Genomic DNA, 24,158 nt, shown 5'->3' with positions numbered 1-24,158 from the left:
TCTGATCCAAACACATCCAACGGCCCTTAAGCATGCCAAAAGTGCGCTCTACGGCGCGTGTGTGGGCATGTATGTTATTATAGCGCACCTCTTGAGGGGTTTCAGGGTTTGCGTATGGTGTCATCAGCCATGTTTTAAGGCCATATGCCCGGTCACCCAAACAATATAACATTTTAACATTAACGGAATAGAGACTTACTGAAAATACTAACTTAAAACAATTGAAATAAAAGACTAGAACAAAAGATGCTCACCAACAAGCCATCCACTTCTCACAGCCCCTGCCTCTAAAGGCATTCCCACTGTACTGTTTTGCAAAATAAATGAGTCGTGGGTGCCTCCTGGCCAGCGGGCCACAGCCTTAAGGATATGGCAGTCGGCATTACAGATCATCTGCACGCTGATGGAGTGATAGTTATTGTTAATATTTTAATTGTCACAATGATGAGGGTGAACATGTGTCAATTTCATGGTAATTTAATCCATTTGGCCAATATATTAGTAAATTAATTATTTTAAAAAATGTTAATTAAATCTCTTTTTCATGAATGTGGTTTTATAGACTCTGCATGTACTTAAAAGGTATGTTTGCATTTTCTAAGTCAGTTCGGCCTTCCTCATTTGTGCGTACGCATGGTCTGAGGCAGTTCTAAATTTGTTCGCAGAGTAAGAACAAATTCGGGTAAGAAAATATTGATGAATCCCGGATTTGTGCGTCAAACGATTGTACGCACAGTTTAAGCACAGATTTGTGCGTACGCACTGTTTGTGAATGAGGCCCATTGTGAGCACTTGAGGCTGTGTTTTTGTATCTGCAGGGGCTCTAGGTTGCATCCACTTGTGCAAATATTATTTATATATTAACTGCAGAGCTGTTAGTTTGTTTACTGCTCACACTGTATTAATCCTTACATTTATTGGACCACTGCAATACTTAACTACTAACAGCTGACTGTTGAGGTTTCTAGTTCACAGCAGAAACACTAACACTTCCAGGCCAAGACGAGTCAGATCCTTCAAAATAAAAGCACCGGTGGTTCCGCTTTGATTTATTTCATTATAACAATACTTTATTTAACTTTATTAGAGCTGCACTTAATTGAACTTTATTATAACACTGCTTTGTTAAACTTTATTTTATAAACAGTTCTTGATTTAACTTTTTTATAACTGCTCTTTATTAGACTTAATTGTAATAGTGCTTTCTTAAACTTTATCTTACACTGTAACAGTAGCTACTGTATCTAAATTTATTGTAACTCTACTGTATTCAGTAGTTCAGTATTTTGGTAATCTACAGCGGTTTAGAGGAGATTTCAAAATACTGTGATATATATTCTGGATTGGGATATAGCCTAAAAAATAGTATGATTTAATTCTGAGGCCATATATTGCCTAGCTGTAGGCTGGAACACTAAATAACCCACAATGACAGCAAGTTTTTGAATATGTAACAACTTTATATGTAAACATCCTGATGCACAAGAAAAGAAAAGGAAAAAAAAACATCTCTGATTTTCTTTTTCTTTTTTTTTTAAATCACGTAACTTGACATTGTCCATTCTGGTCTTGCGTTCAAACACGCTTGTGCCAAAGTTAAAGAAATTCTCTCAAGGCTTTCCTAAAATATTGAATTCACGAGAATGGGATCGACAGATGAACTGACAACCCAAAAACGTAATGCCTGCGGCCATGGCGGTCGCCTGTGCAGAGGCATAAAAAACATGTTTTGCTACTCACCTCTTGTCCTATGTAACCATTTAGATACATTCAAAGTGGTTTGCCAAAGTTTTGAGATACGCATGATTGAAACTTATGTGCCACACAACTACCAATTAAATCTGACGATTTACTGGGACAGAGGCTAAAACTTTATGTTTGATTAAAAAAAAACAAAAAAAACATGTTATATGTGTGTGTATTTGTGTCACCCAATTAATTTCCTCCAGATCGCGGTAACCTTATCTAGGGCTGCCTCATGAAAGTTGAAGATTCGAATCATCAGTTGGAGACCCTTCATTGCGTCAAGGCAGGTGGTTGTGTTTTCTTTTTTGTTTTTCGCCTGTCTGTGCAGTGTACTTCCAGGGAAGTGTTGGTCACAAGATTTTGCTGCAGAGTTAGCGGTCTCATGCTGCTCTTTGGTACACGCAGCTGCGGACACGGAAGAAGCTGCCCAGAGGAACAGAGGCTTCACAACGTAAGGCTCCAAAGTAACATTATCTTCTGCCTTCTGATTAGACGTGGTGAAGTTAAAGCTCACAGCTAAATAATACGACACAGTCTCTGGCTTTTGTTTAATATCTGGTATTGGCAAAAATGTTTCACATTTCTGATCTGTTGTTAGCACAGCCGACTTGCTAACACATGTATGTCACTGTCACCCTGCTGTCCTGCTGAAACCTGTTCATATGGAATGCTATATCAGGCCTGTACCTTTACTTTTTTAGGTGGTAGCACTGATGCTAGCAAGTTAAAAATGTTAGTAGCACAAAGAAAATTTAGTAGCACACCCAGGTGGACAGTTAGTTAACGTTTATTCAGTTATATATTGTTGAACATTCTTTTTATCACTCCATAAATCAGAAAATACTGTCAACAATCATTTAAAAAAATCAATTTGCCCCTTGTTTTTAGTAACAAAATAAACTGCCATTTACCCTGTTCACCTTTAGTGTGTCACCCTCCAGAAAAACAATATACGTGACAAAAGTATCAGCAAGGGGCATGTCAGGTAATGTTAACAATATATAAATATAATACTGACATGTACTAACCTTTTGCATGAGCGTACTGTACTTCTTGCTGTCCAACAAGTTTATTCACTGGTTTCTCGTCTTCAATGAGCCGAACGTACACTACCTCGCACTCTTTTGTAGAAATGTCTGTGTCTCCATCAATCATAATGGACAGATAATACGTGTCTTTCACTTTAGTAGCCAGTTCACATTTCATTTTGCCCTATCATTTCAGCACAGAGTACATGATTGTCATATGCTGCACTGACATTTATACCGTTGTTCTTGTGGAGCATTATTAATGGGCCAAATTTGGTGAAGGGCAGCTCCTCTTTTGCGACACAGTAGGCAATGTTCATCTTCATTTTAATTTCTCTCAGTACGTCCTCGTTCAGCTTACTGAGTTCTTTGTTGACAGCAGCGGGGACTGTCCCTATGCGGTCCAGCTGACTTGAGGTGAGGTGTGCATCTCTGCAGGCGATGTGTTGCTTTGTGATGCTATGTTTTGAAACGTTATCCTGTTTAAATATTTTATTCCCTGTAACGTAGGGCTTCTTCCCTGCCATTGTTTCGCCTGCCTCCATACAGTATTTACAAAACATTGCTTTTTTGGCCTGATCGTACACAAGCCAAGGAAAGTCTTTTAACCACTGCAGGTTGAATTGGTAAGTTTTTGTAAGGTTATCCAAGGAGACTATCCTGTCTGATGAAGAAGAGATGAGTCTTATTTTTTTCTCACTATACAGCTATTGCTAAAGGTAGTAAAAATCCTTCCATTTAATAGCTATAGTTTACCAATGTATGTAAAACTAACCACTGTATGAACAGTGGTTACACAACCCTCAGAACCAGCCATAACTCCTGGAGCGAGAGTGACGATTCTCTACTGACTGATCAATAGACTGCAGTGTTTCTAGTGCTACCTTTTAGTACTGGATCATTGTGCTAGGTACCCCAACAGAGGGGTGACCAAAAACAGTAAGGAACAGTCAGATTGATACCATCCAGAACTTTTCACAATGGAAATGGAAAATGTATGCCAAAATGAAGTGAACTGAACTGGACTGCTTGGTGAAAACGAGGCTTTAGGATCCAATGAAGATGTTTTGTCCTTCAAAGCTACCGTATTTAATCTATGGACATATCATTTTACTCTTTAAGTGTTTTTTAGGTCTTCAAAGGCTGAATATATCACATTGCTGCAGAAAGAAAATCACCATCAGCCTAAATTGAGAGACGATTAAAGAGGAACTGTGGGCAACTATGTGTTTTTTCTCATACAGTATCTGTTATAATTACTTCTAGTGAAGTAATGAATCATTTCAGCCTTTGTGCAGTTTCTGGGTAATTGTTTTTTTAATTTTCCTAAAGGAAATCAGTCATCCAACAAATGGAAAACAAAAATGTTCTGCTTTCATAACAGTGCAAAAAAAAAGTAGCATCAACCCCCACTGCATCTTTTTCACACTTTATGTTTTCCTGTGTGTACTTTATGTAGTGTATTTTTAAGTGTGTGTGTGTGCGAATATGTGTCAGGTTGTTTCTCAGAAAGATGAGATGTGAGATGTTGATGGTTTGAAGTTGCACGGAGGGCTAAAAAGATTCTCTGACAAGGGGCGGGGGTGTGAAAGTACCACAACCACACAAACAGTACAACCATATACACAAAAACATATGAAAGCACGTCATCAGTTTTGCCCTCGGCCAAACCCACCCCAAGATGATCATTCTGAACTTACCCATAATTATCCAAACGTTCATCGGCTTGTGTTGCAGCTGCAGCCTGATCAGTCAACCCGTCCGCCAGCCAAAATGTCCCTAAGGTTCCTGTCCATCACTCTCCTCCTGCTCTTAGTGCATCTGTTCTCCCAGTCGTCTGCAAACAGTGAGTACCAAATAATTACCACAACACATACTGGGCCAAAGTTTTCATTTCTTATTTCAGTCAAACACTTACTGATATATCTTTTTTTAAATCACTGTAATTGTTATCATGTTATGTTTAGTAACATCTAAAGATGGCAGTTTAATTTTCTGATCTTGCTGTTTAAAATATTCTTTTTTATGTTTTCATCTTTGAAAGACAAGAAGTATATCTTGTTTGTTTGTTGTTTGATTTTTTTGGCAGAGATGACAGTAATCCAGCAGATTTTAGATATTTTATATATTGTATTGTATTACTTCCTGCTCTGATGCTGTGTAGACACAGCATGCACTTGATACTTAACTTGAGACAATACTTCACTATCAGTTTAAATACAACACTGGCCATGGGCACTGATTGTCTTGTATTTTTGAGTTTAATTGCTCTTGTATAATTTATATTGTATTTCTATTCTTATTTTCTATTTAATGCACTTACACCTTTTTATTTTTTACTTTCTCTACTAATCTGTACTTCTACTCCCCCTCTGAGGATCAATAAAGGCTTATCTTATCTCATCTTGTTTAATTTACACTCAGTATATTCCTATGCACTTAAACCATTAAAATGACTCTCTTTCACTCGCCTGATATCAGAAAGACTTGCCAACTCATTACTCTCCGTTTCCATCTTCAATCTCACTTTGCCTCCACTCTAACTGATTTCTTTTTTCCCCAACCAATCACTAAAGACTAACCTGAATCTATTTGAATCTACCACCATTTTAAGTCCACACTGATGCATAGCCATGCCAACATACTGGTATTGCCTGGGTTTGAAGAGTGAAGCGAAGTGAAGTAAAAAAAACTACAGTGCTGGGCAATGCTGTGCAAACATGCTGTCTATGTAAAACAGCTTGACAACGGCATCAGTCCCCCCACAGCGCTCATAGATCAATAGCTATTTAACAGAGAAACCACTTTTTCATGTCATGATATCAGCCAAATCAGTGGTGAAGTGGGCAGAGTCAATGATGAAAAATGTTAACAGAGTAAGCATCAACCTGCCCTTGCCAGATCAGGACAGTTCTCAAGGTGACTTATGTTCAATTAGTTGTGAACCATCTAAGGAACTTAAAATATATGGCTAGAAATAGTCAAACAAAACTTTAGTTCAAAAATCTAGTAATTCATTTTTTTTCCTTTTAATGAGACTTTCTGTTTTGATGTAATTTGTGTAACCCAAATACACATGCTCTATCAATCTCTCACATTCTCTGTCCTTGTCAGAGCAATTCATTCCCAAAAACATTCCTCCATGCTGCACTAAGGTCTCCACTGCTAATATCAGCATTGATGTGACTGGGGACATGTATCGTCAACAATCTGCCAGATACCACTGTGTGGAGGCTATAATGTAAGTCTATACATGTTGTCCAACACACAAACATACACACATAAAATCTCCATCATTTTCTTTTTTGTTTTCAGCTTCACCACACAAGATGGACTGGCCTGTGTGGATCCCAAGGCTGAATGGGTCCAGGAATGTAAGTTGTCTCAACACAAACACACATACAACAATATATGCACAGAAACACTGCTGATCTTTTTTGTCTCTCTTTTACCTCTAGTAACTGCCAAAATGAAGAAGACAGACAAGATCTGAAGCATCTCCACCTGTCTGAGCACAACATTTCCAAATGTTTACCCCCCAACACTGTATATACACTCATATATTCCACTGTAATAACCCCTTTGAATGCAATAACATGAGCTCAAATGCATATATCTCTGCAGAAAGTGCAACATGAAGCAATAAAGACATTTCTATTCCAAAACATTTCTGTTTGTTTTCTGAAATAAAGTTAAATTCATAATGAGACATTTTCTTCTTAAAAATCATGTCACATTAATTTCTTGTATAAAAACCTTGAACTTAACTGCCAGGAAGGATATTTGACTTATTTCAGTGAGTGTTAGCTGATGGAGTGGAGCAAATGAAAACTACAGTACAAATGCAGGCTCAATGACTTGAGGGTAAATTAAATTTTTATGCTTACTGGGGTAAATTTCATCTTGCCCTGTGGATGTTTTTTGTTGTTGTTGTTTTCAGTAAATTACTTCCTTCGAGAGGGAAAACAGAGCCATGATATCTGCAAATTAAACAGACTAACTTCAAAAACCTGCCAGAGCAACAGAGAGGAGAAAGGTAAGCTGACTGATTTTACAGTGTCACTCACAATCCAATCCTATCCAATTCAGTATGAATAAATGGACCATATATATACAGTCAGGTCCATAATTATTTGGACAATGATACAGTTGTCGTCATTTTGGCTCTGTACACCACCACAATGGGTTTTAAATGAAACAATGAATACCTGCTTAAAGTGCAGACTCTCAGCTTTCATTTAAGGCTTTTTTCAAAAATGTAGTATGAACCGTGTAGGAATGACAACCATTTCTTCACTCAGTCCCCCAACTTTAAGGGCTCATAAGTATTTGGACAAACTAACATAATCATCAATTAAACAGTCAGTTTTAATACTTGGTTGCAAATCCTTTACAGTCAATGACTGCCTGAAGTGTTGGACACATAGGCATCATCAGATGCTGGGTTTCTTCCCTGGTGATGCTCTGCCAGCCCTTTACTGCAGCCGTCTGCACTTCCTGCTTGTGTTTTGGGTGTTTTGCCCTCAATTTTGGCTTCAGCAAGAGAAACGCATGCTCAATTGGATTCAGGTCAGATGATATGACTTGGCCATTGCAGAACATTCCACTTCTTTGCCTTAAAAATGTCTTTGGTTGCTTTTGCAGTATGCTTCAGGTGAATGTCCAACTGTACTGTGAAGCATCGTCCAATGAGTTTTGAAGCATTTGGTTGAATCTGAGCAGATAATGTAGCCCCAAACACTTCAGCTTTCATCCTGCTGCTCTTCTCAGCAGTCACATCATCAATAAATACAAGAGAACCAGTTCCACTGGCAACCATACATGGCCATGACATAACAGTACCTCCACCATGCTTCACTGATGAGGTGGTGTGCGTTGGATCATGAGCAGTTCCTTCCCTTCTTCCTTCTCTTGTCTTCCCATCATTCTGGTAGTTGATCTTTGTTTTATCTGTCCATAGTATGCTGTTCCACAACTGTACAGGCTTTTTAGATGGTTTTTGACAAACTTTAATCTGGCCTTCCATTTTTAAGGCTAACCAATGGTTTGCATCTTGTGATAAACCCTCTGTATTTATTCTAGTGAAGTCTTGTCTTGCTTACAAGAGCAGCAGGATGAAAGCTGAAGTGTTTGGGGCACCATTATCTGCTCAGATTCAACCAAATGCTTCAAAACTCATTGGACGATACTTCACAGTGCAGATTGACATTGACCTGAAGCATACTGCAAAAGCAACCAAAGACATTTTTAAGGCAAAGAAGTGGAATGTTCTGCAATAGCCAAGTCATATCATCTGACCTGAATCCAATTGAGCATGCGTTTCTCTTGCTGAAGCCAAAACTGAGGGCAAAACACCCAAAACACAAGCAGAAAGTGCAGACGGCTACAGTAAAGGGCTGGCAGAGCATCACCAGGGAAGAAACCCAGCATCTGATGATGCCTATGTGTCCAACACTTCAGGCAGTCATTGACTGTAAAGGATTTGCAACCATGTATTAAAACTGACTGTTTAATTGATGATTATGTTAGTTTGTCCAAATACTTATGAGCCCTTAAAGTCGGGGGACTGTGTGAAGAAATGGTTGTCATTCCTACACGGTTCATACTACATTTTTGAAAAAAGCCTTAAATGAAAGCTGAGAGTCTGCACTTTAAGCAGGTATTCATTGTTTCATTTAAAACCCATTGTGGTGGTGTACAGAGCCAAAATGACGACAACTGTATCATTGTCCAAATAATTATGGACCTGACTGTACATATATATATATATATATATATATATATATATATATATATATTTTCCATTGTGACCTTGGGACTTCCAGCCCATACTCAGTGCAGATGTTCCCATATGTACACTATGCCAGTCACTTAGTTAAGGTGTTCACTCTTCCTGCCTACGTCTTACACCCTGTTATTATGTGCTGAACTGTCTCAGTAGCATCTTTGCACAGCCTGCACTTGTGGTCCTGTCTGGTGTGGTAGACCCATGGTTCTATTGATCTTGTACTAAGTGCCTGTTCCTGTGCTGCCATGATTAGTGCTTCTGTGCTGCCATTCAGTCCAGCCTTTTCCAGCCACTGGTAGGATTTCTTGATGTCGGCCACTTCTTCGTCCTGAACAGTGGCTCTGACACTCACAAGTCCTTGGCCTCCCTTGTTCTGCCTAATATACAGTCTCAGGGTACTGGACCTGGGATGAAACCCTCCATGCATTGTGAGAAGCTTCCTTGTCTTGATATCAGTGGCCTCTATATCCTCCTTTGGTCAGCTTATTATGCCAGCAGGGTACCTGCTGACTGGCAGGGCGGATGTGTTGATGGCTCAGACCTTGTTCTTTCCATTCAGCTGGATTTTCAGGACCTGCCTTACTCTGTGTAGGTAATTGGCTGTGGCTGACCTCCTTGCAGCCTCCTCGTGGTTCCCATTGCCTTGCGGGATCCCAAGGTATTTACATCTGTCCTGATCATCTTCAATGCTGCCCTCTGGTAGTTCAACCCCCTCGGTTCTGATCGTCTTCCCTCTCTTGGACACCATCCAACCACACTTATCAAGTCTGAGTGGCATTCTGTTGTCATTGCTGGAGATCCTGGTGAGGAGGCTCAGTGAGTCGATGTCTCACTTACTCCTTGCATACAACTTGGGGCTCTAGTTTCCCAGCGCGGCGCACGGTGGCGAACCCCGCGCAGAGCTAGTTTCGAGCTGCACAACCCGAGACGCGCTCAGTTTGGTAGTTTGGCAGACGGAGGTGCGCTGAGATGGGTGTGGCGGCGCAGCAAGGGGAGGTGTCGACAGATCCAGCTTGGTGCAGTGACAGTTTTGTGCCAAAAGGCTTCGCCGAAGGTGCACTAAAAGCTCGCCAACTGAAACCACGTCTACTGTCAGCGCAGGTGGAGCGCAGCCGGTGTAAGTCACCGTCACCAAAGCCTCACAGGCAGGTTTCCAGAATATCAGGCACATTAATAATGCAATAAATACCCACAAAAAAACACTATTCAATGCAACTATCTGCAATCAGCACATAGATGTATCTCTATATCGACTGTCCCGTCACATCTGATGTCAGATCAAAGGGGACTGGCACCATTTGGCACATGTAATGGAAACCCAACCTGATTTGATTAACACAGCTGTTAACTGATGAGTTCACATCCCTCTCAGCCAACCACAAACAGCCACAGCATCAGATAGGGAGTATATATTCAGCATCTGTCATCTCAGAAAAGTCAAAAGAAAAGAAACCGAGTGAGACTGCGAGAGAGAAAGAGAGAGCGCGCACGCACGAGAAAAACGCAACATTGATTTACAATTGTGGTGACCTCCTCCCAGGCTACCTTTGCATCATCAGCCCGTGGAGGTCTGCTCACAGTTCCGTATATTCGGACACTGCGAGCTTGGACCTCCCGGACCAAAACATCAGTTTCCTCCTGGGAGAAGTTTGGCCCTGTGACGCTGCTGGTCTCTTCTGCCATGGCGAATTGAGTAAACTGTCATTACGCCTTCGCGCAGCGCATTTAAGGGTGAGGAGAGGGGCTCATTTGATTGGTGTGATGTGCCTCGCCCAGTCTGCAAAACTAGAGGCCTTAATGTCATCCATGTAGAGGAGGTGACTGATGGTTACTCCGCTTCAGAACCGGTATCCGTAGCCACTCTTTGTGGTGAACTGGCTTAGAGGGCTCAGGCCCACAGTAGCGGGGACAGTGCATCACCTTGGTATATGCTGCACTTGATGGTAACTTGTGCAGTTGGCTTTGAATTGGCCTCCAGAATCATTTTCCACGGCCCCATTGAGTTCTTAATGAAGGCCCTTAAAGTCCTGTTGATGTTGTACATTTCCAAGTATTCCAGTATCCGTGTGTGTGGCATTGAGTAGTAGGCTTTCTTGTAGCCAGTCCAGGTGGTGCACAGGTTGGTCTGCCTGGTCTTGCGGTCTTGGTTGACTGCTCTATTGACCAGTAGCTGGTGCTTGACTCCCCTGGTGTTGCTACCGATTCCCCTCTGGGCCTTGCTCATTTGGGCCATGTGCCTATTCATCTTAACCGCTATGATAACTGACTGGAGCGAACTGAGAGTGCACTGTGGGACTTTAATGGGACTTTCTGTTTTGATGTAATTTGTGTAACCCAAATACACATGCTCTATCAATCTCTTACATTCTCTGTCTTTGTTAGTGTGCTTCATTCCCAAAAAGATTCCTCCATGCTGCACTACGGTCTCCACTGCTAATATCAGCATTGATGTGACTGGGGACACATATCGTGAACAATCTGCCAGATACCACTGTGTGGAGGCTATAATGTAAGTCTATACACGTTGTCCAACACACAAACATACACACATAAAATCTCCATCATTTTCTTTTTTGTTTTCAGCTTCAGCACACGAGATGGACTGGCCTGTGTGGATCCCAAGGCTGAATGGGTCAAGAAACGTTAGCTGTCTCAACACACACATGCACACACACGTGCACGCACACATCTTCTTCTTAAATCCCTACTGCATTAACGATGGCAGTTACAACGGTCAGTTACACACACACACATACACACACACACACTCTACAGTATAGGCATAGAAACATTGATCTTTTTTGTCTCTCTCTCTTTCTCTCTATAGTCACTGCCAATATGACAAAGCTGTGAAGCCTTTCCGCCTGTCTGAGCAAAACTTTTTCCTGCTGCTGTCTGAAAACCCCTATATATATACTCATATATCCCACTGCAATAATCCCTCTGAATGCAAACATATGAGCTGAAACATGTATATCTGCAGAAAATGTTATACCAAGCAGTAACTATATTTTTTATCCCACAGCATTTGTTGTTTTCTGAATTAGTGTTTCATTATTTTTGCTGATATTCTTAAAGGCTCTCTAAGTCTTCCTAAGCTTGAAAAGTTTTTGTCACATGCAGCAAACATCTCCTCTCGATCCGCTAGCTACATGTCCTCTGAATATGCTGTGAAAAAGTCCAGTCTCTGTAGGCAGCCCAGGCTCCGCAAATGGCAACAAAAACATTTTGGTCCAGGCTGCACCAACGAGCCAGCGCGAGACCAGTGAAAGCAAGCACACACACATGAATGCTGTGCCCATGCCTCACGGTTTGCTGTATGTGACAAAAACATTTCAAGCTTAGGAAGACTCAGAGAGCCTTCAAGTCTGTGGGGTCTGTGGGGTCTGTCAACACCACTGCTACTGTATATGAACTGATGTTACTCAACTAAGCTTCTGGGTCAGGCCTGTCCTTGACTGCTCTCTGTTCCTTCATTGTTGCTTTTATGTGCTGTCTTCATTCTATTTGCCTGTCTGGACTGCCCTCATGCACTCATTTTAGCCTCGCTTCCACCAAGCAGTTCAGTCCGGTACAGTTCAGTTCGGTACGCATTCTTTCTGTTTCCACTGTGAAAAGCTGTGAAAAGTATCAATGGAACTGTTCTGTATCATCCCCATTTTAAGTCACCACTCTGTTGGGGTACCGTGCACACTGAACCAGCACTGGAAGATGGAGCTACAAACACTGCAGTCCAAAGAATGGTCAATAGAGGACGGTCACTCTGCTCAGGGCTGAGTTATGGCTGGTTTTGAGGCTTATGTAACCACTGTTCAATCTGTGGCAAGTCTTACATATATTACTAAAATGTATCTATAAAATTATATGATGTTTTGCTGCCTCTTGCAGCAGCTGTAGTCTGACAAAAAACAACAACAACTTAATTCACTGGGCTGACTGCCGCTGACTTTTAAGGTGGAATGTTTACTTGTAATGTTACTCAATGCAGGGTTGACAACGTGAATCCATCAACACACCTTAAATTTCAATATGACAACTTTGACCGTTCCATTAGTTTTTATTGTCTCTCTTGGATGACATACACTTAGTAATGAGTGGATCTTCAAGTCTTTAAAAATATATATTAATTTGACTGCATTATGTGAACTGCATATATTCTAATCCTCACTTGGAGAAAAAGAAAACGTTGCAGAGTGTCGTTCCTGATGGCTCTGGTAAATATAATCCCCTGAGCTTGCTTGAGAAGGACTAAATGCACAAACACACTATTTTAAAATATCCTATTGAGAGAGACTGTTCTATTTTGTTCTGAAAATGTTGGTGTCCAACCTTTAAAATGTCTTTATTGTGAAAGCTTCTGCAAAAGTTCCTCCACTACTGCGTTTCAGTTGTGCGAAAACATGAATAAAAATGCACACATTTTTTTGGGGGGGAAAAGAACAATAAATCAAGTTTAAGGGAACCCTGTACATACACTTTGAATAATATCTGTGCTTTTAAATTTGGGCTGCCAGAGTAAATGGGAAATTGTGAAGCACTTGACCAAAATGATATGCTTAAACCTGATTTTTTTAACTGGACTTTAGTGACATCTACTGGCAGGAGCAAATGTGAACAAAACTGGAATGTCCCCTATGTTACGCACACAGGTATCACCTTATTATGTACACCTAGCTGGAACTACTACAGTGTAATACAACAATGAATTAATCCTACCTTCATGAAGGTTCTAATGTTCAGTTTTTACTGAAACTGTTTTAGTGAGGCGTCGATTTAAATTTATGTTAATTATGGAGGCTGCAGTTTGTGATACTGTTGAACTGTATTGCATTAAACTGATAAATCCAATAAAAATCATTAACAAATTCACAATGCACATAAAAAGTGGCAAATGGAGACATAACCATATACAGAATAACTCTGAATTACAAAATCTGCTGGAGCCCAGCATGACCTTTGACATGATGAGCAGGAGACCAACTGCGCAACTTGGTTGGGGGTCACAACCTGTGAGCAATGAGAGGGAAACAAAGAAAATCTTTAATTTCTCCTGGGTACCACAGTTATACTATAAATACATCTACATGTGCACACAATAATACAAAATATACAGAGCAGGCAAACACAGTGAGTCCTGCTGTGTGTAACATTTAATCCTGCAGAGAAAAAGAAATTAAAATGGAAGTAGAATACTGACACGTCATCTGTGACATGTCAGGGAATCTAAATTACAAACTCTCTCTCTTTGACATCTAACCTTGGACAAGCACAGCTTCATCTTTCATTTGTACTTGGCCTTGTAAAGTGGATAAACTATAATGTCAAACCATTAAATCCAGTAAATATTTTTTGGATGGAAGGATGTAAGCGATTAGTCAACTAGTCAATTAAACATTTCTACTCTTGCTAGTCAGAGCCAGAAATACTAGTCAGTTAAACTTAGTTTTAAAATTATGATTTAATTAATTCAGACATTTAAATGAAACATTAATACATATTCTGATGAATTTAGGCTGTTTTGGATGCAACTGGTTCATGCAATTAAAAATGTCACAATCACGTTTCCTAAAGATTTATTTTCCCGAAGGATATTGCTGTCAATAAATGTTATTGCCGACTTTAATTTAGTGAGTTGTTGTCATGTTTTGTCGGGTAATGTGCAAAGTGTCACACATTTCAGCAGCAACGTTTAAATTAGAATTTGGTATCTGATAAAAAATGAACAGTTTCAAATGGCTCTTATAATAAAAATGTTTTTTTAGACAGTGTTTAACCTTAGAGATTAAATTGTGCTCAATTCTGATTAATTTCTGGGTATTTTCTTATTTTTAGACTAATCTAAGTTTAAACCTCTGTTTAATAGTTTGGTAAAGTATTTGGCAGAAACATTCCCAGTAAAGATGCATAAAAAAATTAATTCTCAGTCTAGGAAGAAATAGCATAAGAAAAAAACTCCTATGATGATAAATAAAAATAGATCTGAAGTGATAAACAGACCTCTATCCAGGGGCTGGACTAGTTAACATAGCCAGACAACTAATCAGGGAAAAAAATAAATTAAACCATACTTAAGCTACTGCTGTTCCCATGTCTGCATCATCACGATGAGGCTTCCACTCAATATCCGTGCATTCAATCATCACCTCATATGTCAATGCTACAAAAACACTAAACAATACCTGCAAGCTAGGTAAATGCTAGCAAAGGTGACTAAGATTGTTTGTGTGGATACAAGATTTACCAACAACAAAAAAAACAATGTCTGGCTAAAAAAATTCAATTCAAATTCAGCTTTCCAGACACTGAGTATAACTGAGAATCTGAAGCAGACTGTGTCCCATCTGGAGGTGAGATGAGTGGTGGAAAGACACAAAGATCAAGAGAGGAAAACAGGTGCAGCTGGAGGTAAAGTGAAAGAGCACAGATTGACTGAAGGAGGAGGAGAAGGAGTGATGGATGAAAAAGCAGACGGTGGCTCTCAGGAGGTTAACTGAAAAGATGGAGCTGAAGGCAAAGAGGAGGACAAAAGAGTGTAAGTGTGTGCTCGTGTACTGATATCTTAAAATGAGTTTTGATCCTTTAGAGCTATAGGACATCAAAAAATGGTTTCACCAAGCCCTTACTCCCCCAAAGGGTTATTTGTGAATTTAGATTTGGAGTTGGGGTTAAAGTTAGACTTAGGTAGGCATAGGTAAAGGTTAGGGTTGGCTGCTTTGTTGGTTAAAGTCAGGGATATATGTCGGGAATTCATTTTATCAGAGAGGGTTCTCACACGTATATGAGTACAAATAATGTGTGTGTAGCTCATTTCCCCTCAGCATAAATGCAGAAGCTACAAAATGACGTGTGTGTGTGTGAAGGAACAACTTTGCCAAACATAAGGAGGCACAATGTCAGAGGTTACAAGTGTGTTTTAGTGTGTGTTAAAGAGAATTATCAGTACAGCACTGACCCAAATATGTCACAAGAGCTCACACCTCCCGACTGCAATACTACAAGGTTTGCCACAACACAGTCCCTGTTATTTTCTATCAAAACCTGCACAGCAAAAGCCTCAGAGGTATTTATCTACCATCCTTCTCATACTAAAAGCTCTAGGTTTACTAGATGTCACATAAGGTGAGGTGAGGTGCGGTTTGGTAAGGTAAGGTAAGGTAAGGTAATAATCTATTGTTAGATCCACAGCTCAGAAATTTGCATCATTACAGCAGCAAAGTGGATTGTGCAAACAAAAAACATCAGTTAAAAAAAAAACACAAAGCAATATAATAGGTATGTGTCGGTTAAAAAAAATCAGTAAAACAAGTAAGAAATTAAAAATACAGAGCAACTAAAATACGTAAACAGTGAAAAACAGATAAGTATAATAAGTAATCAGTAAAAAAAACAGAGCAATATAATAAGTAAACAGTATAAAAGCAAAATACAATAAACTGACAGGTTGATGAATGTTCTAAGTATAGGCATAGCTGATGTTTTTTTTTTTTAAATCATAACCTAAGGAATTCTTATTACATCAAATACCTATTAACAACTGTTGTCTAACCTTTTTGTGCCTTTAGTATGACAGTTAAATGTGGAGAACACAAAATCATAGTATTATAGTTCAACTATACAATGTGATTATTATGGCAAAATAACTAGACCAGCTTATTCAGCTGCAGTAGTTTCTTTCAAATGCGTCATGCAAAAATGAAAACTTGTCAAATGAAAATGCAGGCAGTTTACCATTTGGCTTCAATCAGACATCATGCAGCTGTCATTCCCCAAAACACGGCGAAGACCAGTACTCAATAGGTGCACATCTCAACTACATTTATGTGTTTAAAACATAAAAACTTTGCTCATATTATCGCAACATCACATCAGAATGGCTGCACACAATGGGCTGTATAAATTACTGCAGCAGTAACTAATAATTTGGGGTGCTGACAGGGGGATATTCTAAAAAACCATCCTTTGTGTGGTTGGTAGTGTTTTTTTTATTTATTTAAAAGGTAGACCAGCAGTTTTACTACAGCTACTACCACCCAATCTAACACACATGACAATAAAAAACAGAAGAATATTTAATTGTCATTATCATTATTTGCCAGCAGCTGCGTGTTAAAATCAAAGTTAATTCATGTTAATTCACTTAACTACCAAGTATGTGCGGCTCTGTCCTATAACATTACAATATACATTACTCAGCTTCTCAAAAACACAACCTCACAGGTGCCATTGAAATGCGGAATATTTTAGCTAGCAGGTAGCTTGTGGCTAACGTTAGCTTTTAGTTAGCAAGCCGTTTTCAGTTGTATTAGCATATAACGCTAGCTACCATTTCGCCATTGTTATTTACACTGTTTTTTTAGTAAATCGTTTAAAGGTTTAAGGTTTTATTACCACTATTAAAATATGGGCGGTATATTCATATAAACTTATATAAATCATAATTTGCTGGATAATTACTTACCACCATCATCACACCAAGTTGCCATGAAATAACAGTAGTCCGAATGCTATGAAGTGATTGGTTGGCAGGACGGCCGCAGTTATGCTTGTCCAATCAAATATTTTGTAGGTGGGACTTTCCTCAAACTACAACCAACTCTTCAAAGTATTACCACCAAATTAAAAACACTGATTGTGCAGTAAACGTTCCCCGTCAGTGTTTTAACATATGATGTTTTTGATTAATATAACTGCTGCATTAATGTGTATGTTGCGTTGTACTGCTGTAGATATTTAGGGTTGTGCTCATTTAACTCCTTTTAACACTGTTGTAGTTTTATCTTTATGCGTCATATTCTACAAGATCATTATGTTTGTGGCGTTGCTGTCCTTAAAGGTCAACTTTTCATGGTGTCAGCAAAATAACCCTGTTTTCAGCTTTGTGACAATGCACTTTCCAGCTGATCCACGAGGGTTAAAACAGTTTATTTAGCTCAAGAAATAGGAGAATTCTCATAACACGTAAAGGAACACTTCGTCTTTCAGTTTATCACAAACATTCATCATCAACACATCTGGAAATACATGGTTACCACTGGACAGAAAGGGGATCAAAAACTCTAATTGTAAAACTAAATAAAGGTGTCTAGGCAGTATAAAAGCACAATATTTGCCTCTGAGATGTAGTGGAGAAGAAGTATGAATTAAAATATCTATGTATAATACTTGGATAAATGTACTTTACATTTCCTTTATAGTACCAATTTGATATTTATACCATGTTTCTTTTACTTGTGGCACGAAATGTATCAATATCTTGACTTTACCAAATAAAGTTGGATGATAAAGGCATTTATAAGCAGGTGTTGTAAATATCCGAAATGCATTATGACATCTCAAGTCCTACTGATAGTCAGCTGTAAGCACAGACTACATGAATTTATAAAACATTTCACATTGGGGAAAGGTATATTTATATACACATATTTCTTAAAGATGAAGCTACTCTGGTGGTAGAGATAATTCAAAACTTCTAACCTTAAAATACAGAGCCAAAGAACATGTTTTTTAAAAATCACTGATAAAGGTAATGTGAGAAGGGCAAGGAGTAAAAGTGGAGCTCAGCTCTTCACTTATCTCATAAAACTGTGATGACTCAGCCTGAGGCAGACTTAATCTGAGTTTAACTGTGTAATATGATGACTGACATTTCCCCAATCACTCATGATGAACTCTTTCTACAGCTGTCACTGTTCTCTGCTTGTGAATTTGTATATATGCTCCAGGTTACGTCTTTGCCGGGTATCAGTCTTGCTTGTCTTTGGCTCTGTTTGAGTTTTACCACTATAAGCGAGATAATATCTACCACTCAGACATGCTTCTGAATGTTTCACAACCTCAAATAAACACGACCCCTCCCAGGAGAAACCAAGTCTACCAACACTTCAGTTTGTTTTCTTCTGTTTACCAGTGGAGCAACATGCTCTCTTCCTCATTGACCTCTGACCTTGACAGCAGGGGTCAGTGTGAGCTGTCAAGTGCAGACAAACACACACAGCAGTGATGAGTTTACCCCACAGCCAATGAAAAGATAAACACAAGATAAGGACCGAAAAGTGTGAGTTTAAACCAGAACTTTTCTTTTGAGCTTGTGGTAGAAAACTGGAAATTGAGCGGGGGTTAACAGTCTATTTCATTCCAGAAAAGACAAAATAACAAATGGCAGTCAAAACATGGTCCTTTTTTGTAAAATGCGTCTATAAATAATAAGCTTGGACAAAAGTATATGTGTTTCTCAAAATGAATGACGTTATGTTATTCTAACCTCACTGATATAAATTGGGATGACAAAATGAATGGTTCATTTGCAAAAAAACAAACAAACAAAAAAAAACATACTTGTTTCTGTTTTTTTATGATATATATATTGTGTGTGTGTGTGTGTGTGTGTGTGTGTGTGTGTGTGTGTGTGTGCAAGGTAATATCAATCAATCTGTTGGTTGTTTTGTTAAGATATCCGAAAGTTTTAAATTTTTTTATAAATCATGTTTTTTTAATTGTGCACTCCAAAAACCAATCAAACTGCTGGTGATTTTATCATCTTAAGAATGACTTTCATCTGTTTTTGCAAACTCTGTTTGAGTAAAAATTTAATATTAAGTCCTTGAAGACAGTATTTACTACAATGTTTTACACTGGACTGTTCTAGCAAGGTGTAACTAATAAACTTTTTTTTTTTGGCTTTTTTTTTTTTTTGATATGTCATCAGTTATGTAAGAAATAATACACAAGCAGATGTGGGCATGTTCATGATTTTCTTTATCAGTAGACCCAACACTACAATATGCCCCTAATGATCACTAAAATAAAATAAACTAGTTCAACCACCTCATGGCTGTTAATTCGTGTAAAGTTGCAGTCACAGTTTACATCCATGTCTGTCCAGACTCATATGTTGCCATGACAGCTGACAATGCTTCAAATATGGATGTTGCCGCAAAGAAGCTACAAATCCTATGGATAAGTGTTTTTGTAGAACATTATGATGTCACAGTGAAGTTGACCTTTGAAAGTAAAAAGTTGTTACTTCATCAGTTTATTTTATTGGACATTTGTGTGGAATTTTGTTATAATTCAGTGAGGAACACTTTAGTCAAAGAAAACTTTGTTTGAAAATGAAAACATTTTTTTTGGAGGCTTTAACTTCCGGCAGTAGTTACTGGCATGGGGGTGTTCTTACACACATTATTTTACCTGGTCATTCAAAGGTATGGTGGCACCAGAGACTGTTGATAAACTGAGAAGTCCCACTTTTTTCATTTCCTGTATCTGTGTCATGTGGGTTTCACCACTGCCCCACCCCGGAGCGGCAGTCCTGAGTCTATTCATTCTGATGGGAGAAGCGAGTGTGAGTACAGATTATGACCATTTCCTACGCCCCATAGTCAAGTAAGTATTGGATCCACTTTTCACAGGCCCCAACCCTTCTAAATATTCTGACACAGAAATGGGAGAAATTTCAGGAGGAAATTAACTCTGTTGGAGACATGTCTCTGTTTTAGCAACATGCTCTCTTCATCTTACACTCGATTGACATCAAATGTTAAGCTAGCTAATAAAAACAAGCGGCAAAATAAGGAACAAACATTACATTTATACTGCATATAGTGTATTGTTTTGAATCTGATTTCATCCATCCATCCATCCATCCATCCACACAAACTTTATTTCACTTCCAATGAGGTAAGGGGATTATAACCCTTTCTCTTCCTATTGTATGTGAGGGTAGAGATGACCATGCCCACTTTGGAGGCCAGAATTGTATACCATTTCATACTGTTGTTGGCACAGCTTGTAATACGGTATATTTGGTGACAGTATCTCTGGCACAGAAAAGGGTGAGTTTGGCTCTCATATTCCCTGTTGACTGTCTCATCTTGTTTTTCCATTCACAAGTCTTCTGTTAATTAAAAAGCATAAAAAGCATCTAGACTTCAATATGGACTTCTTAGAATGTGTCACAGGTACGAGCCTACTTAGCCTCTTAATGCCGTTTGTCATAGATAGTAGTCTCTACATATGCATAATATTTTGAAGCTATGAAGCGTGTATGTATGTATGTATGTGAGAGAAAGGACAAACATGAGTCAGTCTTCATGATAAACACTTTTATAGATAAAACTTATGGAGTCACAGGTTTACAGTTGTGTTCAAAAGCTTATAAATCTCCCTCCACCTCATGTACATATCCAACATTAATAAACTCAACTGTGTAAAAAACAAGACATAAAATACAAAACAAACATTCTCTGTACAAGGCAAAGTATGTTTTTGTTTTTCGTCATTCAATGTATTTCATTTAAAGGCAATAGTTGTCTTCTATTGAATAGTTTTTGTGACTGATGATGGTCTACAGTTTCAGATCCTGTTTCCATCTTGAGGAGAAAAATTCTGGTGTGAAACACTGAAGCCCAAGATGAAAGAGCCTCAGAGGTCAAACTTTCATTTTGGCACAAAAAACTACATATGAAAAATAAACACACAAACAAAAAAGACTAACGATTTACATGAGTTACAGTAACCTGTATGCTTTCTGATGAAACTCCTCTGTTTATAAGACAGTAGTTTCCAACATGTGCAGTCAGAACCCCAACAAGGGACTGCAAGATTAATGTGAGGAATAATGAGATGATGGACCAGAAAATGTATTTCTGCTACACAAATCTTTTTTCTCTTGAACTACTGGATCATTTTACATGTTAAGGCTGGCAAAAATTATTCAAATATACTATAACAAGGGTTAAATGTGGCATATGACATATAAAAGAGGGTCGCAAGTAGATGCTGCCTCATTATAAAACATCACTAGCCAAAAAACAGGAACCACTGCAGCCATGTGTCTTACTGAAAATGGCCACAAGAGGACTGATTATTTGGAATATTTCATTCCAAGTAAGCAGGTAATATTTACGATAAATCTTACATTAAATAGTCTGCTTCTTAGGACCCACATAATTAAAATAATAATAATAAAGATGATAATAAATTCATGATTGTCAAAATCAGTTATTCTCTGCAACATGTTTGGCTGTTAATAAGATAAAACAACATATTTCTTTTATGCGTCAATTCGTCATGGTTTGTTTGTAATCTTTATGGTAAATGTATGGTAAAAAAGTCTCTTCTTCCAAAACCAAAAGAACAACATAAGAAAAGATATATACCTACCTAAAATATCTGCTGGTACAAACACTTATTATTAAACAGTTGTCTTCACTGTAACAGATGAAACACTCAGCTGTATCCCGGAAATGATAGCTACTTGAACGTAACTTCAGCTCTATGAGTCTGTGCGTAGCTCTGCAACAGCCTTTGCTATTGGTTTATCCTCCGCCTAAGCATCTGAGAAAAGATTTATGGTACTCACCGTCCATTCAGGGAGTAGGAAACACAGGGCTCCTGAACCCTATAAAACCCTAGCGCATGTATTGACCGTGACTTTGAGAACTGAGTGCATAGATTTTAATAACTACATACCGAATGCTAGGATGATGCCTATTCATTCCAATAGAGCTGCTCATCTGGCGGATATGTCGACAAAGTTTTCTACATTTGGGGCAGCCCACTGAAAACGTGCAGGAGTGTTTCTTTCACTGGCCCCACCCCCGAGTTCCCGCTCAGCTCACTGACTCTATATTGTGGTGACATCACAGATTTTTTAATAATTTTTCTTGAGGAAAGTTTTACATAGTTCAGAATAAAGATACATAAAGATACATAAATGATCTTGTTTGCAGTTCAAGGCATCCTGTCAACAGTTTTACAACTGTCTCTTACGATGGGGAACATGCTTTTTGAGCTGCACTACACAGAGTCCGGTCACTCTCTCCATGCTGGACTGGCACCAGCAGTGGAGGGTGCAGCCACTCAGTCCTGGGCAGGTTACATAAGGATGATGACCATTATCTCAATGAGGAGGAAGACCCAGCTTCCTTCTTCAAAGACAAAGAGGCACCGTCCGACCATTATTACCCTTTTTCTCCTCTTCTTCTATGCAGGCCTCTGCACTCAGCCATGTGGCAGGTTGTGCCCTTGTGTGTTCCTTCCCAAGATGGGGCCCATATTTAACTGCGCTCAGCCCGAATGGCTATTGCTGCTGAGCACCAACCCTCCGGTGGTGGTATACCAGCTGAACTCCACTGTTGAAGGCTGGGAATATGACAAGGAAGTGCCCCTTATCGAGGATGAGGTTGAGGTCTGCCTCATCCCCTCTGCCTCCCTCTGGCCAGGCCAAGGTCGACCACCACTTCTGTCAGAGTCGGACAGGGTGACGGCCGTCCTCTTGGTGGTAAGCACAGTAAACATTTTCTCAGGTGCATTGAGAGGGTAAATCAATAATGAAACCCATGAGAGCTCGGAACACATAGAAAATAGAAATGTCTGAGACAAATGATAATATGTAAGCGTGTTCATTTTCTCCATAATTGACGCAGTATTTTGGACTCTTCATTTGTAACTTTTTTATGTTTAATGATATGAAAGGTAGACTTAAAATATAGTTAGCTGATGCAGGTCTCTGTTCATCATGATTTCAGCAGGCACTGTTTCATGTGTGTCAAGATTTAATAAAATGCAGAAGACAGTGATGTTAAAGTTACAATCACAAGCATCTGTTTTGTTCTTCTTGGCGGCACCTATGGTGATAATTGGTAATTGCAGGTGTGTTGTTGTTTTTTTATCTCACTTTCCGGAGGTCCAGAAAGTGTCGCCTGTGTGACGAGTCAGTTGGCGAATTTTTTTTTTCTTTGGTTTTGCACTGTTTTTTGAAGTGTCATCATCTGTAGTTATCGCCCTATATCATTTTTGTTTGTTTGTTTTTTTGTTTGTTTGTTGTGCCATAGTAAGAGTTTAATCGCAACGCCAGCAGAGACCAGGCAAAAAAAAGAAGCGATTTAAAGAGCAAGTTGGCTGCGCTAGCTTCACCTACCCTCTCTGGCGAACCAACCACTGCTGAGTGATGAGAAAGGCATCACTAACTGTGCGCGCCTTTTGATTTTTTCCTGGGAATGTTGCCACAGACACCCTGTTGTGATGCAAATGCAAGGGCTTTCACCAGTGGGCTGTAGGCTCAATTGCCATTAAGCTACCTCATTCAGTGATAGATAGTGACTTAACAGACATTTATTCTAATGAAAATCTTTTAGGTTATTACTTCTTCTGGAGGCATACACAGTCCAACAAGAAGTCCTTAGCCTTAGAATCTTCTGCAGGTCACAGGTTCATTCCCTGCAGGAGCAACCGATATGTCTATAAAAAGGGTCCTTGAGTACGACTTTGAACTTCACCTGCCTTCTGAGTCGCTCTACATATGAGCATCAGTGCTGAGAGTCTTTATGAAGAGGCTGTCTCTGTCCCCGGTCAGAGCACAGTGACTTCAGTCTGCAGGATGGACTGGGCTCGGGAGTTTCTGGGAAACTGAGCAGAGTTTTCAGTGCCGTTTCGGCTGACCGACATGGTATGCAGCCTGTAGTCCCGCCCCACATAACGCTTGAGAGATAAACTCCTCCATGTCCTCCTCAGCTCGCTCTGGACCTTATTATACACCAGCAAAGAAAAGTTTAGTGTCTGCAAGGTGGAGAATTAAATGCTTGAAAACCTGT

The 24,158-nt window shown here is 39.2% G+C and overlaps 1 protein-coding gene and 1 long non-coding RNA gene across 2 annotated transcripts in view; one reads left to right on the top strand and one right to left on the bottom strand.

Annotated features, from left to right (window-relative positions):
- The first annotated feature begins 4,441 nt into the window (after positions 1-4,441).
- Positions 4,442-6,439, top strand: LOC144458865 (uncharacterized). Its single transcript, XR_013488236.1, has 4 exons — positions 4,442-4,620; positions 5,889-6,015; positions 6,090-6,148; positions 6,233-6,439. It is a non-coding gene; the product is annotated as an uncharacterized LOC144458865 (long non-coding RNA).
- A 14,212-nt stretch (positions 6,440-20,651) lies between these two features.
- LOC117264959 (vasoactive intestinal polypeptide receptor 2-like) overlaps positions 20,652-24,158 on the bottom strand; it is a 72,640-nt gene continuing 69,133 nt past the window's right edge. The window contains exon 13 of the mRNA XM_033639300.2: positions 20,652-24,090. Within this exon, the coding sequence (XP_033495191.2) occupies positions 23,917-24,090 (174 nt within the window). The 3' untranslated portion in view covers positions 20,652-23,916. The remainder of the gene's footprint in view (positions 24,091-24,158) is intronic.

Source organism: Epinephelus lanceolatus, chromosome 20 (assembly GCF_041903045.1).
Source record: "Epinephelus lanceolatus isolate andai-2023 chromosome 20, ASM4190304v1, whole genome shotgun sequence".
Lineage (NCBI taxonomy): Eukaryota > Metazoa > Chordata > Actinopteri > Perciformes > Serranidae > Epinephelus > Epinephelus lanceolatus.
Note: the sequence above shows the minus strand (reverse complement) of the source record. Positions and strands in the feature narration are given on the sequence as shown.